The sequence below is a fragment of the Lipotes vexillifer genome, unplaced genomic scaffold (assembly GCF_000442215.2).
Source record: "Lipotes vexillifer unplaced genomic scaffold, Lipotes_vexillifer_v1.1 scaffold49, whole genome shotgun sequence".
Lineage (NCBI taxonomy): Eukaryota > Metazoa > Chordata > Mammalia > Artiodactyla > Lipotidae > Lipotes > Lipotes vexillifer.
Genome location: NW_006790551.1, coordinates 5,747,173 through 5,764,612, shown reverse-complemented (window position 1 = coordinate 5,764,612; position 17,440 = coordinate 5,747,173). Strand labels below are relative to the sequence as shown.

The following is a 17,440-nucleotide window of genomic DNA, read 5'->3' as shown; positions in this document are numbered from 1 at the left end:
CCCTACAGTTCCAGAGAGTCTGTGAGTGCCTTTCCCAGTGCCTCATGCTTTGTGATGCTCAAATGATCACACTCATCGGGCTAAGTTGATTTTTCATTTGCATGAAAGATAATGCCCAAAGTTCAGAATGAAGAATTTCTTTCTGTGCAGTAAAATCTATGGAAGTGCTATATTGCCTTTTATTTGATTTGATAGGTATGGCAGGATTTTATGTTTGCCTGTGCGCTTTACCCAACTGATCAGGATTTCATGGATTCAGTGAGAGCAGAAGTTGCTTACCAGGTATGTTATTACCATTTCAAGTAGAAGTAAAGGCTTAAGTTTTAGTTCTGCCTTTTGTTAAACCTCTCCTTGTTTCTTCTTTTTTATTTTATTTTATTTTATTTTATTTTTTTATTTTTTATTTTTTTGCGGTACGCGGGCCTCTCACTGTTGTGGCCTCTCCCGTTGCGGAGCACAGGCTCCGGACGCGCACGCTCAGCGGCCATGGCTCACGAGCCCAGCCACTCCGCGGCACGCGGGATCCTCCCGGACCGGGGCACGAACCCACGTCCCCTGCCTCGGCAGGGGGACTCTCAACCATTGCGCCACCAGGGAAGCCCTGTTTCTTCTTTTTTAAAAAAAATTTTATTGAAATATAGTTGATTTACAGTGTTGTGTTTAGTTTCTTCTCGTTGTTCTCTTTACTAAATCCCATGAAAAAAATCAGTCAGGTAATTGACTACCTAGGCGATTCGACCCAGTCTCATGACTTTAACTCTACCTATTGGCTGATGACTGTCAGATTTATTCCTGGCCCTGACTTATCTGCTGAATTCCTCGTTCTTATTATCCAGCTGCCTACTCGGTGCCTCTACTTGGAGGTCTAATAGGAATCTCAAATGTAACATGTCCAAATCAAACTTATATTACCTTCCCCAGACTTGCTTTTCTTGCAGTTTTCCCCACCTCAATAAGTGGCAATGCCAGTCTTTGAATTTCTCAGGTCAAAAATTTTAAGTGATTCTTGACTCCTTGATTTCTTTTACATTCCACATATAAACACTTTTATATTTATAGATCTATGAATGCAAAGAAGTGATTATATCCTAGCTCTGTCCACTGAAAAGACTTAGAAACAGTGAACAACCTAGTCATATTGAGCATTCTTTTTTTTTGAGGTACGCGGGCCTCTCACTGCTGTGGCCTCTCCCGTTGCGGAGCACAGGCTCCGGACGCGCAGGCCCAGCGGCCATGGCTCACGGGCCCAGCCGCTCCGCGGCATGTGGGATCTTCCCGGACCGGGGCAGGAACCCGTGTCCCCTGCATCAGCAGGCGGACTCTCAACCACTGCACCACCAGGGAAGCCCTGAGCATTCTTATATTGAAGTAATCCCACTAAGAGAAGGGTTCTTAGAGAAATGGCTGATACCAATTCTGGGACAGGAAATATACTAGATGATCCCGAAATATTTTGGCATACGAATAACAAGGAAGCTATCAAAGATATGTTTAAAAGAACTTTGATGAGACTCTGACCAACCAAAGGTGGGACAACTTGAAATTCAATAAGGATAAGAATGTCAGTGGATCGAAATCCATCAAGTATGTTACAATCCACGAGTTCGTAATTAGAGTGTGTGTGAATGTATTTTTGTGTGAAAACCCAGAAGAAATGAAAAAAAGATTATTATAACATTCAAGATAGTGGTTACTTTTGGAAGGAAGGAGGGGCTACGATTAGGAAGGAGTACATGAGGGCTTCTGGGGTGCTTGGTAAAGTTTTCTTTCTTAGTCTGGATTGTGTGTTATAAGTGTGATTGCTTTATAATAATTCACCATGTCATAATTTGTTTTATGTAGTTTTCTGAAGTTTAGAAAATGAACATTGAATCATCCCTTGCTCAGAGCCCTCCAGATAAAATGAAGGATCCTCACCATGCACTATCCTGTCTCAGCCTCCCTCTCCAGCCTCATCAAGCGCCATTTTCCCCGTACTCTCTGTGCCCTGGAACGCCTTCTCTATTACCCTCTCCTGTGGACCACCTCGCTCATGTTTTTCTGGCCTGTCTTACCTTGGGCATGACTCTCTGGGAAAAAGCTTTCTACGTCTGCAAGTCTAGATTAGGTCATTTTCCCTTTGTGACATATATCACACTTGAAATTACTTTTTCAATATTTTGGCACTGCATCAAAATTATAATATCCCTGAGGCCTAGGGCATGTTCCTTCCTGTATGTCCCCATGATCTGGCTGTATTATTCATCAGATGTATAGATGGATGGATGAATGAATAACTTTTAAAATATTAATTATAGTTACGTAGGTTGTAAACATTTCAGTTTTATTTTTAATTTTCTTTCACACAAGTAAAATATGATATCTATGTGTTTTCAGTTCTTTTATATATTTTAAAGAGGAGAACTTTTTAATGCAGAGTTTATTAAAATTTTAAAGTAAAGCTCACCGGAAAATTCTAGGTCAGTTTGAAGGGTGTGTGTATCACAGAGTCACTGAAGCTTTTTGTCTCTTCAGTATCTGGATTTGTGTTTTCATCAGTACCATAAACATGCCTGTCACAGTTGGTCACAGCCCTCACTTACATGGGCATATACAGAGGCAGATAAGGAAATACTGTTTATAAGCCTGGTTAAGAAAAAAAACAAGACTTTAATTTTTTAAATGAGATATATCTCTTTAAGATATCCTTACTGCATCTCTACTTCATGTATGGGTTACTTAGCATATTGAATGGAGACCACAGAGAGAGCATCAGCTGGGATCCATCACGTAATCATCCATTACAGTGCAAGAGAAGCTATAAATACCAATGAGGTTATATTGCTAAAACATGTTTGAAAAGAATTTCCCTTGACCATTGACTCACTCTGTTGTTGGCAAAGAGGTTTAATTGCCTTCTTCTGCTGGGCTACATCTTCCAGTGTGTCAGAAGAACTGGATCCTTTCACCTTTATGTAGGGCTGGCAGTGAGCCCAGTTCACTCAGACCTCAACTCTTAAGGCAGGCAGGATTTTCAGATTCCCTAATTTCTTCTTCTATGTTTAGATATATTCAGTGACTTACTTGTAGTTGTGGCTCGCGGGCTGTAGAGCACAGGCTCAGTTATTTTGTCGCACGGGCCCAGTTGCTCTGCAGCATGTGCGATCTTCCCGGACCAGGGCTTGAACCCGCGTCCCCTGCATTGGCAGGAGGATTCTTAACCACTGTGCCACCAGAGAAGTCCAGTTGATTTCTTAAGACAGGACATTGATAGTTATTTCAGGGGACAGCCTCTTGATGTCCTAATCTTTTTTCCTTTAGAATATTCCATATATTTGTCCTTAACTTTCAGAGTGTCTCTGGTACTCACTTGCTTTGTAAAACCCTCTCTAACTGTCCTGGTTTTCTGATCTTGGTGGAAACTGTGGGAACTTCAGTCCCTCTCTCAGCAGTAGTGTTTCTTCTGCCTCATTTGTTTCTTCACAGAAAACTCCAACTTGCTCTTGAGAAGCTAAGCCCTGTAATGTAACGTCTCCTGCCTTTTGTATTTCTTAGAACCTTTTTGTGGCAAGTCAGATGATGAGGTTGATTTATTTTTCTCTTTTAATGAAAGGGATTACATTTTCTTTAGTTATACGGCGAGAAGAGGAACCCTATTTTCTCAGTGTTTATAAAATCTAGATCAAAAGAATCTCAGCGATTTCTTAAAATGTCTTCCCACATGTAACATTACTGCTCATTTTCTGATGAGTTCCTGGCACGTAAAAATACATGTGCAGAAAGACAGTGGCTATAACTTTGTGAGTAATTACAGCTCTGAGCTTTCTTATGTTGAGCATTTGAAAATTATTTTATGTTTCCTTCAACTTTAGGTCAGGAGACTGAAATCTCATCCCTCCGTCATCACATGGAGTGGAAATAATGAAAATGAAGCAGCACTGGTGTTGAATTGGTATAATATACAGTCCAGCAACCTGTCTACCTACATCGATGATTATGTGACACTGTATGTGAAAAACGTCCGAAGGATTGTCTTGGAAGTAAGTGCAGACATACCTTGGAGATGTTGCAGGTTCAGTTCCAGATGCCACAATAGAGAGAATATTGTGATAAAGCTAGTCACATGAATTTTTGGTTTCCCAGTGCATAGAAAAGTTATGCTTACACTATACTGTAGTCTATTCAGTGTACAATAGCATTATGTCTTAAAAAACAATGTACATACCTTAACTTCATTGGTAAAAATTGCCAATCATTATCTGAGCCTTCAGCGAGTCATAATTTCTTTGCTGCTGGAGGACTGTGCCTCCATGTTGATGCTGCCGACTGATCAGGGTGGTGGCTGCTGAGGGCTGGGGTGGCCGTGGGAATTTCTCAAAATGAGACAGAGACCAAGTTTGCCACATCGATGGACTCTTCCTTTTAGGAGCTGTTTTTCTGTAGCATGCAAGGCTGTTTGATAACATTTTACCCACAGTAAAACTTCTTTCAAAACTGGAGTCAATTCTCTGAAACTCTGCCATTGCTTTATCAACTAAATTTATGTGATGTTCTAAATTCTTTGTTACCATTTCAACAGTCTTTACAGCATCTTCACCACGAGTAGATTCCATCTCAGGAAACCCCTTTGTTTGCTCAGCTGTAGGAAGCAACTCCTTATCTGTTCAGGTTTTACCGTGAGATTGAAGCAATTCTGTCACATCTTCAGGCTCCACTTCTAATTCTGGTTCTCTTGCTGTTTCCACCACACCTGCTGTTTCTTCCTCCACTGGACTCTTGAACCCCTCAAGTCATCCATGAGGGCTGGAATCAACTTCTTCCAAACTCTTGTGCATGTTGATACTTTGACCTCTTCCCATGAATCATGAATGTTCTTCATGGCATCTAGAATGGTGAATCCTTTCCAAAAGGTTTTCAGTTTAATTTGCAGATCCAGTTTCAGATCCAGTAGAGGAATTTCTAGCTCTAGCCTTACAAAGTGTATTTCTTAAATAATAACACTTGAAAGTCAAAATTACTCCTTGATCCACGGCTGCAGAATGGATGTTGTGTTAGGAGGCATGAAAACGTCATTAATCTTGTTGTACGTCTCCATCAGAGCTCTTGGGTTGACCAGGTGTGTTGCCAATGAGCAGTCATATTTTGAAAGAAATCTTTTTTTCCTGAGCAATAGGTCTCAACAGTGGTTTCAAAATATTCAGCAAACAATGTTGTAAACAGCTGTGCTGTCATATAGGCTTTGTTGTGCCATTGATAGAGATAGGCAGAGTAGGTTGAGCATCATCTTTCAGGGTCCTCAGATTTTCAGAATGGTAAATCAGCATATTGCTAAATGAACAACTTAAAGCCAAGTACAATAGCCCTTAACAAGAGAGTCAGCTTGTCCTGTGAAGCTTTGAAGCCAGGCATTCATTTCTCCTTAGCTGTGAAAGCCCTAGATGGTGTCTTCTTCCAATAGACGGCTGTTTCGTACGTTGAAAGTCTGTTGTTTAGTGTAGCCCCCTTTTTAAATTATCTTAGCTAGATCTTCTAGATAACTTGCTGCAGCTTCTATTATACATCAGCACTTGCTGCTTCACTTTGCTCTTTGATGTTATGGTGACGGCTTCTTTCCCTGCTGCAGCTTCTATTATACATCAGCACTTGCTGCTTCACTTTGCTCTTTGATGTTATGGTGACGGCTGCTTTCCCTAAATCTCATGAACCAACCTCTGCTGGCTTCAAACACTTCTGCTGCAGCTTCCTCACCTCTCTCAGCCTTCATAGAATTGAAGAGAGTTAGGGCCCTGCTCTGGAATAGGCTTTGGCTTAAGAGAGTCTGTGGCTGTTTTGATCTTCTATCCAGAACTTCTCCATATCAGCAATAAGGCTGTTTTGCTTTCTTATCATTCATGTGTTCACTGGAGTAGCACTTTCTATTTTCTTCAGGAATTTTTCCTTTGCATCCACAACTTGGCTAACTGCCTGGTGAAAGAGGCCTAGCTTTGGGCCTATCTTGGGTTTTGACGTGCCTTCCTCGCTAACCTTAATCATTTCTAGCTTTTGCTTTAAATGAGAGACCCGTACTCTTCCTTTCACTTGAACACGAAATTGGCCTACTTTCAATACTGTGTGTCTCAGGGAACAGGGAGGTCTGGAGGGAGGGAGATGGGGGAACGGCTGGTTAGTGGAGCAGTCAGAACACACACAACACGTATGGATTAAGTTTGCCATCTTATGTGGATGGCTTTGTGGCGCCACAAAACAATTACAATAATAATATCAAAGATCACTGATTACAGATCACCATAACAAGTATAATAGTTAAAAATTTGAATTACTGCATAAATTACCAAAATGTGACACAGACACAGAATGAGCAAATGCTGTTGGAAATGGCACTGATAGACTTGCTTGATGCAGGGTTACCAGAAACCTTCAATTTGTAGTAACAATTGTATGCCTGTCATGCTTTTTAATGAAGTCGAATTTAAGAATCTGTCTTAAAAATGGATCAGTATGAATATTGGTATTGTATATTCTTCTGTCCTGTTTCTAGCATGGCCTTCAGCAATATCATTTTAATTCAGAGTAGTCTATTATAATGCTGCAACATATGAAAGGATTCATGAATTGTGGACTTCTTTGAGAATTAATGTGTCTGTGAAACTCGCCACCCATACACCAATGTTGTGCTTAGAATTGCAAGTTGTCATGGACTCTTTGGAGCCCATCCATGGATCCCCAAAGGCTGAGAATCTCTATATTAAATGATTCATTGATATACCACTTCTTTTTTCCCCCATTTTTTGGTTCTTTAATATATTAATATACTGACTACTGTGAATTAATTTTCTAATGATAAGCTAGTTGTAATCTAAGCTCTATTTAGTTATAATACCTTGTTCTTTTGCTCTGCTAGATTTGATTTGCTAAGATTTTGGTAGAATTTAAAATTTCATATTCACAAGTGAAATTGGTGTGTGGTAAGAATTGTAAACTCAAATGCCTAGAGGAGCCAAATTTGTTTTAAAAAGTTGAGTCAAGTGGAGTAGATGAGGTTCACAAAGAGAGAAGAGGGGACTGTGGTAATAGGAGAATGGATGTTGGGTCTCATAACATTTATATTCAGCATTAAAAAATGCTATCTAAACATAATTGGCAAGAGAGATTTGGTCCATAGAACCCAGCTTATAGCATTTCGTGCGTATGTGTTTGTGCTCACCTCGCAGAATGAGTTAGGGGCCTTTTCCTTTTTAATATCTAGGAATAAAATAGAGATTATTGGTTTTATTGAGACAAATTCACCCATGTAACACTCTGGGCCTAGTGCCTTTAGGGGGCATAGATTTTATTTTAATTTATTTTTTTATTGAAGTATAGCTGATTTACAATGTATTAATTTCTGCTATACAGCAAAGTGATTCAGTTATACATATATACACATTCTTTTTTTAAAATATTTTTTCCTTTATGGTTTATCATAGGATGTTGAATATAGTTCCCTGTGCTATACAGTAGGACCTTGTTGTTTATCCATCCTATATATAATAGTTTGCATCTGCTAACCTCAAACTCCCAGTCCACCCCTCCCCCACCCCTCTTCCTCTTGGCAACCACAAGTCTGTTCTCTACGTCCTTGATTCTGTTTCTGTTTCGTAGATAGGTTCATTTGTATTAGATACTACATTTAAGTGATAACATAATGGTATTTGTCTTTCGCTTTCTGACTTACTTCACTTAGTATGATAATCTCTGGTTGTGTCCATGTTGCTGCAAATGGCATTATTTCATTCTTTTTTATGGCTGAGTAGTATCCCACTGTATATCTATACCACATCTTCTTTATCCATTCATCTGTTGATGGACGTTTAGGTTGTTGCTGTGTCTTGGCTATAAGGTTGCATGTATCTTTTTGAATTATAGTTGTGTCTGGATATGTGCCCAGGATTTCTGGATCAAACGGTAATTCTATTTGTAGTTTTTTAAGGAACCCCTATACTGTTCTCCATAGTGGCTGTATCAGTTTACATTCCCACCAACAGTGCAAGAGGGTTCCCTTTTCTCCACACCCTCTCCAGCATTTGTTTGTAGATTTTCTGATGATGTCCACTCTAACTGGTGTGAGGTGATACCTCATTGTAGCTTTGATTTGCATTTCTCTATTAGTGATGTTGAGCAGCTTTTCATTTGCCTCTTGGCCATCTGTATGTCTTTGCAGAAATGTCTATTTAGGTCTTCCACCCATTTTTGGATTGAGTTGTTTGTTTTTTTGATATTGAGCTGCATGAGCATCTATTTGTATATTTTGGAGATTAATCCTTTGTCTGTTCATTTGTTTTCAATTATTTTCTCCCATTCTGAGGGTTGTCTTTTCGTCTTGTTTATAGTTTCCTTTACTGTGAAAAAGCTTTTAAGCTGCATTAGGTACCATTTGTTTATTTCTGTTTTTATTTCCATTACTCTAGGAGGTGGGTCAAAAAAATCTTACTGTGAAAAAGCTTTTAAGCTGCATTAGGTCCCATTTGTTTATTTCTGTTTTTATTTCCATTACTCTAGGAGGTGGGTCAAAAAAGATCTTGCTGTGATTTATGTCATAGAGGGTTCTTCCTATGTTTTCCTCTGAGAGTTTTATAGTGTCCGGTCTTACATTTAGGTCTTTCATCCATTTTGAGTTTATTTTTGTGTATGGTGTTAGGGGGTGTTCTAATTTCATTCTTTTACATATAGCTGTCCAGTGTTCCCAGCACCACTTATTGAAGAGGCTGTCTTTTCTCCGTTACATATCCTTGCCTCATTTGTCATAGATGAGTTGACCATAGGTTCATGGGTTTATCTCTGGGCTTTCTATCCATTTCCATTGATTATATTTCTGTTTGTGTGCCAGTACCATATTGTCTTGATTACTGTAGCTTTGTAGTATAGTCTGAAGTCAGGCAGTCTGATTCCTCCAGCTCCATTTTTCTTTCTCAAGATTGCTTTGGATATTTCGGGTCTTTTGTGTCTCCATACAAATTGTAAAATTTTTTGTTCTAGTTCTGTGAAAAATGCCATTGGTAATTTGATAGGGATTGCATTTAATCTGTAGATTGCTTTGGGTAGTATAGTCATTTTCACAATATTGATTTTTCCAATCCAAGAACATGGTATATCTCTCCATGTGTTTGTGCCATCTTTGATTTCTTTCATCAGTTTCTTATAGTTTTCTGAGTACAGGTCTTTACCTCCTTACATAGGTTTATTGCTAGGCATTTTATTCTGTTTGTTGCAATGGTGAATGGGATTGTTTCCTTAATTTCCCTTTCTGATCTTTTGTTGTTAGTGTATAGGAATGCAGGAGATTTCTGTGCATTAATTTTGTATCCTGCAACTTTACCAAATTCATTGATTAACTCTAGGAGTTTTCTGGTGGCATCTTTAGGATTCTCTATGTATAGTATCATGTCATCTGCAAACAGTGACAGTTTTACTTCTTTTCCAATTTGTATTCCTTTTATTTCTTTTTCCTCTCTGATTGCCATGGCTAGGACTTCCAAAACGTATTGAATAATAGTGGTGAGAGTGGACATCCTTGTCTTGTTCCTGATCTTAGAGGAAATGCTTTCAGTTTTTCACCATGGAGAATGATGTTTGCTGTGGGTTTGTCATATATGGCCATTATTATGTTGAGGTAGCTTCCCTCTATGCCCACTTTCTGGAGAGTTTTTATCATAAATGGGTGTGGAATTTTGTCAAAAGCTTTTTCTGCATCTATTGAGATGATCATATGGTTTTTATTCTTCAATTTGTTAATATGGTGTATCACACTGATTGATTTGCGTATGTTGAAGAATCCTTGCATCCCTGGGATAAATCCCACTTGATCATGGTGTGTGATCCTTTTAATGTGTTGTTGGATTCTGTTTGCTAGTATTTTGTTGAGGATTTTTGCATCTATATCCATCAGTGATATTGGTCTGTAATTTCTTTTCTTGTAGTATCTTTGTCTGGTTTTGGTATCAGGGTGATGGTGGCCTCATAGAATGAGTTTGGGAGTGTTCCTTCCTCTGCAGTTTTTTGGAAGAGTTTGAGAAGGATGGGTGTTAGCTCTTCTCTAAATGTTTGATAGAATTTACCTGTGAAGCCATCTGGTCCTGGACTTTTGTTTGTTGGAAGATTTTTAATCACAGTTTCAATTTCATTACTTGTGATTGGTCTTTTCTTATTTTCTATTTCTTCATGGTTCAGTCTTGGAAGGTTACATACTTCTAAGAATTTGTCCATTTCTTCCAGGTTGTCCATTTTATTGGCATATAGTTGCTTGTACTATTCTTTTATGACACTTTGTAACTTCTCCTTTTTCATTTCTAATTTTATTGATGTGAGTCTTCTCCCTCTTTTTCTTGATGAATCTGGCTAAAGGCTTATCAATTTTGTTTATCTTCTCAAAGAACCAGCTTTTAGTTTTATTGATCTTTGCTATTGTTTTCTTTGTTTCTATTTCATTTATTTCTACTCTGATTATAATGGTTTCTTTCCTTCTACTAACTTTGGGTTTTGTTTATTCTTTTTTCTCTAGTTCCTTTATATATGAGGTTAGATTGTTTATTTGAGATTTTTCTTGTTTCTTGAGGTAGGATTGTATTGCTATAAACTTCCCTCTTAGAACTGCTTTTGCTGCATCTCTTAGCTTTTGGATCGTCGTGATTTTGTTGTCATTTGTCTCTAGGTATTTTTTGATTTCCTCTTTGATTTCTTCAGTGACCTCTTGATTATTTAGTAACGTATTGTTTAGCCTTCATGTGTTTGTGTGCTTTATGTGTTTTTCCCTGTAGTTTATTTCTAATCTCCTAGCATTGTGGTCAGAAAAGATGCTTGATATGATTTCAGTTTTCTTAAATTTACTGGGGCTTGATTTGTGACCCAAGATGTGATCTATCCTGGAGAATGTTCCGTGTGCATTTGAGAAGAAAGTGTAATCTGTTTTTGGATGGAATGTCCTATAAATATCAAATCTATCTGGTCTATTGTATCATTTAAAGTTTGTGTTTCCTTATTAATTTTCTGTCTTGATGATCTGTCCATTGGTATGAATGGGGTGTTAAAGTCCCCCACTATTATTGTGTTACTGTTGATTTCCTCTTTTACAACTGTTAGCATTTGCCTTATGTTTTGAGGTGCTCCTATGTTGGGTGCATAGATATTTATAATTGTTATATCTTCTTCTTGTATTGATCCCTTGATCAATATGTACTGTCCTTCCTTGTCTCTTATTACAGTCTTTATTTTAAAGTCTATTTCATCTGATATGAGTATTGCTACTCCAGCTTTCTTTTGATTTCCGTTGGCATGGAATATCTTTTTCCATTCCCCCACTTTCAGTCTGTATGTGTCCCTAGGTCTGAAGTGGGTCTCTTGTAGACAGCATATATATAGGTCTTGTTTTTGTATCCATTCAGCAAGCCTATGTCTTTTGGTTGGAGCATTTAATCCAATCACATTTAAGGTAATTATCGATATGTATGTTACTATTACCATTTTCGTAATTGTTTTGGGTTTGTTTTTGTAGGTCCTTTTATTCTCTTGTGTTTCCCACTTAGAGAAGTTCCTTTAGCATTTGTTGTAGAGCTGGTTTGGTGGTGCTGAATTCTCTTAGCTTTTGCTTGTCTGTAAAGCTTTTTTTTTTCCTTGTCCCCGTAGTGAGCCACAGCCACCCCCCACCTCTGCAGGTGACCCTCCAACACTAGCAGGTAGGTCTGGTTCAGTCTCCTATGGGCCATGGCTCACGGACCCAGCTGTTCTGCGGCACGTGCAATCTTCCCAGACTGGTGCACGAACCCGTGTCCCCTGCATCGGCAGGCGGACTCTCAACCACTGCACCACCAGGGAAGCCCTGTAAAGCTTTTGATTTCTCCATCAAATCTGAATGAGATCCTTGCTGGGTAGAGTAATCTTGGTTATAGGTTCTTCCCTTTCATCACTGTAAATATATGGTGCCACTCCCTTCTGGTTTGTAGAGTTTCTGCTGAGAAATCAGCTGTTAACCTTATGGGAGTTCCCTTGTATGTTACTTGTTGTTTTTCCCTTGTTGCTTTTAATAATTTTTCTTTGTCTTCAATTTTTGTCAATTTGATTACTATGTGTCTCAGCGTGTTTCTCCTTGGGTTTATTCTGCTGGGACTCTCTGTGCTTCCTGGACTTGGGTGGCTATTTCCTTTCCCACGTTAGGGAAGTTTTCAACTATAATCTTTTCAAATATTTTCTCAGGTCCTTTTCTGTCTCTCTTCTCCTTCTGGGACCCCTGTAATGTAAATGTTGGTGTGTTAAATGTTGTCCCAGAGGTCTCTTAGGCTGTCTTCATTCTTTTGTCTTTATTCTTTTCCATAGCAGTGAATTCCACCGTTCTGTCTTCCAAGTCACTTATCCATTCTTCTGCCTCAGTTATTCTGCTATTGATTCCGTCTAGTATATTTTTCATTTCAGTTATTGTGTTGTTCATCTCTGTTTGTCCTTTAATTCTTCTAGGTGTTTCTTCTTTAATTCTTCAAAGTCCTTGTGAAACATTTCTTGCATCTTCTCGATCTTTGCGTCCATTCTTTTTCTGAGGTCCTGGATCATCTTCACTATCATTATTCTGAATTCTTTTTCTGGAAGGTTGCCTGTCTCCCCTTCATTTAGTTGTTTTTCTGGGGTTTTATCTTGTTCTGTCATCTGGTACATAGTCCTCTGCCTTTTCATTTTGTCCTTCTTTCTGTGAATGTGGTTTATGTTCCACAGGCTGCAGGACTGTAGTTCTTCTTGCTTCTGCTGTCTGCCCTCTGGTGGATGAGGCTATCTAAGAGGCTTGTGTAAGCTTCCTGATGGGAGGGACTGGTGGTGGATAGAGTTGGGTGTTGCCCTGGTGGGCAGAGCTCAGTAAAAATTTAATCCACTTGCCTACTGATGGGTGGAGCTGGTTCCCTCCCTGTTGGTTGGTTGACGTGAGGCAACCCAGCACTGGCACCTACAGGCTCTTTAGTGGGGTAATGGTGGACTCCGGGAGGGCTCACGCCAGGGAGTACTTCCTAGAACTTCTGCTGCCAGTGTCCTTGTCCCCGTAGTGAGCCACAGCCACCCCCCACCTCTGCAGGTGACCCTCCAACACTAGCAGGTAGGTCTGGTTCAGTCTCCTATGGGCCATGGCTCACGGACCCAGCTGTTCTGCGGCACGTGCAATCTTCCCAGACTGGTGCACGAACCCGTGTCCCCTGCATCGGCAGGCAGACTCTCAACCACTGCACCACCAGGGAAGCGCTACAGTCTTCATTTTAAAGTCTATTTGTCTGATATAAGTATAGCTACACCAGCTTTCTTTGGGGTTCCAGTTGAATGGAATATCCTTTTCCATTCCTTCAATTTTAGTCTGAGTGACATACTACTTCTAAAATTCTATAATTGTACATGCTAAAGTAAAATTTGATGTATGTCGTATATGAATATCTTGGCATGTGATATAGAGGCAAAGGGATAGGAAAGAGCTTGTTGCCAAGTTCACCTTAGAGCCCTTCCTTTATGGTGGTTCTCTTTTCACCACTATTTGTTTAATAGGCATATTATCCTTGTATTTACTACATGAATACCTACTTTATTTTAACATAAACTTTTGCAGGAAGAGGAAGCATCATGTTTGTTTTTGTGGTAATGGCTTCAAAATATCTGACTTTTTAAAAACTTTAATGTTTAACATGTGATTTAATAATCTAATTATCTTTACAATTTTGTATCTGTAATTAAATGTTTTAAATATTTGAAGTATATCCTTGAAGCAATTTGAAGAGAGATATTTTAAAAAGAATGGTATGTGATTTTGGCACTCATATGTACCCAGATGATGGCATTATTCCATTTATGTGAGGAAACTTCAGTGAGAATTTATGAAAAACATAGGTTCAAATTTTTTGCTTCTCTGTTATGCTAAGTCATGTGTCATGAAAAATTTTTCTGTTCACAAAATGTGATGGTATAAGCTTTAATTAATATTTACAGAACACTTATAATCTGGTTACTCACCCTATTGGTATTGTTTTTCATATCTGATGGATTTAGGAACTAGATTTTAATATCTGAGGATTTTTGTTTCATAGCTTAGTGGTTAAGAGCTCATGACTCCAAATCCTGGCTGGGCCACTTACTCTCTATATAATCTTGGGCAAATTACTTAACCTCCATTTTGCCAAGGGTTAACAACTCTTAAGAGATGTTATTTGGATTAAGTGAGATAAAGGATGGAAGGTGCATTACACAGACTCTGGCACATAGTAGACTTTTACTTAATGCTAATCATCATTATCATCCTTGTTGGTTTCACTCAACAAGATAGGTCTTCAGATACTTTCAAACTTTAATCTCTAATTTTAACACTACATTTTTGAACTTATAAAAAATTAGTTTCTGTATATCACTTCTTATCCATCTTTGAAATGGAAATGTGATGCCTTTCTTATAAAGGATCTATGTTTGGACTCTCAACCACTGCGCCACCAGGGAAGCCCTATCTTTTTTTTTTTTTGAAGATAATTATGTTGCCATCTTGAACAAGGACAACTGCTTTATTTATTTATTTTGCTGCATCACGCAGCTTGCAGGATCTTAGTTCCCCAACAAGGGATCAAACTGGGGCCCACAGCAGTGAAAGCACTGGGTCTTAACCACTGGACTGCCAGGGAATTTTCCAAGGGAATCTATGTTTTTTGTTTTTTGTTTTTTTTTTTTTTGCGGTACGCGGGCCTCTCACTGTTGTGGCCTCTCCCGTTGCGGAGCACAAGCTCCGGACGCGCAGGCTCAGCGGCCATGGCTCACGGGCCCAGCCGCCCCGCGGCATGTGGGATCCTCCCGGACTGGGGCACGAACCCGTGTCCCCTGCATCGGCAGGCGGACTCTCAACCACTGCGCCACCAGGGAAGCCCGGAATCTATGTTTTTAAAAATGATTTTGTGAGCAGTAATTGATGTTTGCCAGTTTTTTTCAAGATGGACAGGATTAAGTGCTATATAATCATTATTATTGTTATTTATATCAAAGCATAAGGCATTTAAGGAAAAGGACCATAAATTGATCTATCCACACACTAAATGAAATGATCAGTTTTCTTTTGCTCTTCATGCTTTTTAAAAATAGTCAGTCTCTTGGTTTATCTTACATATCTCTTTGTCCAAATAAGCATTTAAGGTCATGATCTAGGAAGAAATCATCTGTGAGATTTGAGACTAAAAATCAAGCCTCAAGTGGAAATGATACAAAAATGGAAAGGAATCATAGTGTATCATCATGGGTAGATATTTTTAGGAAAAGACTCATTGGTAATTTTACTGACTGGCTCAACTTACCAAATTATTCAAGAATCTGGAATAATGGAGGGAAACCAATCAAGCTTGATTGATTAAGGCCAGTTGATCAGCCTTCTCCAATTCTACTTCAAAGCCATTATAATAGAATATTGTTTAAAATTTGATTACCCATAATCTTACCATGCTTTTCAACATTTTAAAATTCAACCAAAATTTGTTGAGTATTACTAGGAGCAAAGCCTCATTCCCGATGCTATGGGGAAACTGTTATCCTCACGGAGCTTGTAGTCTGCTCCCAGGAGGTAACATGGAAAGAAATACCAGCTCTACAGGGCAGAGTGAAAGAAGTGCTATGAAAAATGTAGTTCCAAAGTGTTGGCAACTATGTGGAAGAGCCATTCATTTTAACTGGAAGGATCTGGGAAGGCTTTTAATTAAAAGGTGATATTCAAACCAAGCCTTAAAGGCGGAATAGAATTTGAGGCAAAAGATTGTTCTGTAGGTATTTTAGGCCATGAAAACAATGTCAGTAAAGGTGAAAAGAGGTGAAAGCAAGTATATATATAGGAAGCAGCAAGCAGTGCCCAGTGCCTGAAGCAAGGGACTCATGGATTGATGTGGAGAGTCAAAGACAGAAAAGGCAGTTTGGAAACAAATCTTAAAAGGACTTTGAATCATGTTATGGAGTTGGGTTTCATTCAGTAGACAGTGGGAAGCTAGTGAACATTTTGGGGGAGGGGAAAAATTTTATCTGACCCATGTTCTTGCTGGTATTATTACTTGCAAAGAATTAGGGAGATGAGAGATTCTAGGCAAGGAAAACAGATATAATAACCAAAAATTCCAAGTTATTAGGAATATTATATGCCAGGCATTGATAGACTAATTACTGTATTAACTAATATGATTATTATAATATACTAACATATTAATGATATAGGTACTTTGTAGGATTTACTTAATTTTTACAAGCACCCTGGCATGTGAGAAATACAGTCTTTATTTTAGAGATGAAGACATGGGAGGGTTAGAAAGATTAATTGCTCAAGGTCATATAGGTCATAGGTAGTGGGGCTTGAAATGAGGTGATGGAAAAAAATTTGATTCAGAGCAACTGAGTGTGGGAGGTGAGAGAGACAGAGGGAGAAATTGAAGATGATTCCTACTTGGGTACCTTTAATGAAGGTACGAAGCATAGTCAAATAAGTTTGGGATAAGTAAATAAGGAATTCTGCTTTGAAAGATTGTATTTGAGATGTGGGCAGGACAAGCCAGGTAGAAATGTGGAGCTGGTTACTGGAAATAGAAATGTGAAGGTGAAACAGTCTGGGAGTATTCAGAACATTGGTGAGAGGGACAGCCTTGGGAGAAGGTATAGAACAGGAGAGTCTGAAGAGAGTGACGTCCATCTAAGAATGGAGAGGGGAGCTGGAGAAGGAATTATCAGAAAGGTTTGGAGAAACCAGAATGTGAAAGAGTAGTGAACAAGCAGTCACAGGTGGGGAGAACTTCAGAAATTGTGGGTGGTAAACAGGTCATTTATTGCTCACCAGAGAGAGAAGAGTGTGGGGATTCTTGCTTTATTTGGGAAGTAGAAGTCCATGGGTAGTTTATGAAAAACCAAAACCAAAAACAATTTTAGTGGAGTGGAATGATCAGGAATTGAGTGTTAGGGGCTGAGGAGGGAATGGGTGGTAAAGAAATCTGATGGGCTACAAGGGATTGAGGGACTTTTTTAAAATTAGGATGCGGGGAGCCCTTAAGCTAAGGGAAAAGGACAGTGGAGAGATTTCTAAAAGAGTGGAGGATAATTTATTGGCTTTAATTCCAAAGTGAAATCAAAAGATGACCAGAGGACAGAGACTCTGGCAAAGGAAAAGAATAAGGTTTTTTTCCCCCTATGACAGAAAAGGAATGAGAAGAGAAAAAAATGGGTGGTGATACCAAGAAAAAGTGAGACCTAATGGAGAAAAGCTGAGAAAATTATTTTCTGAAAATCTATTTCTCAGAGAGGTCTTCTTGGCCTTCTACATGTTTTGTATTTCCAAAGAGCCCTGTACTTATCCTTTAAAACATTCATCATACTTACAATTACTTGCTCAGCATCTGGTTCCACCACTAGATTTCAGTCTACTCTTTTAAGAGGTCAGTCGGCATGTCTGTCTTGTTCCCTGCTG

The 17,440-nt window shown here is 38.9% G+C and overlaps 1 protein-coding gene across 1 annotated transcript in view; it reads left to right on the top strand.

Moving 5' to 3' along the window:
- Positions 1-17,440, top strand: part of MANBA (mannosidase beta) — a 133,063-nt gene that overhangs the window by 72,733 nt on the left and 42,890 nt on the right. The window contains exon 11 of the mRNA XM_007463815.1: positions 3,852-4,019. Coding sequence (XP_007463877.1) covers positions 3,852-4,019 — 168 coding nt within the window. The remainder of the gene's footprint in view (positions 1-3,851; positions 4,020-17,440) is intronic.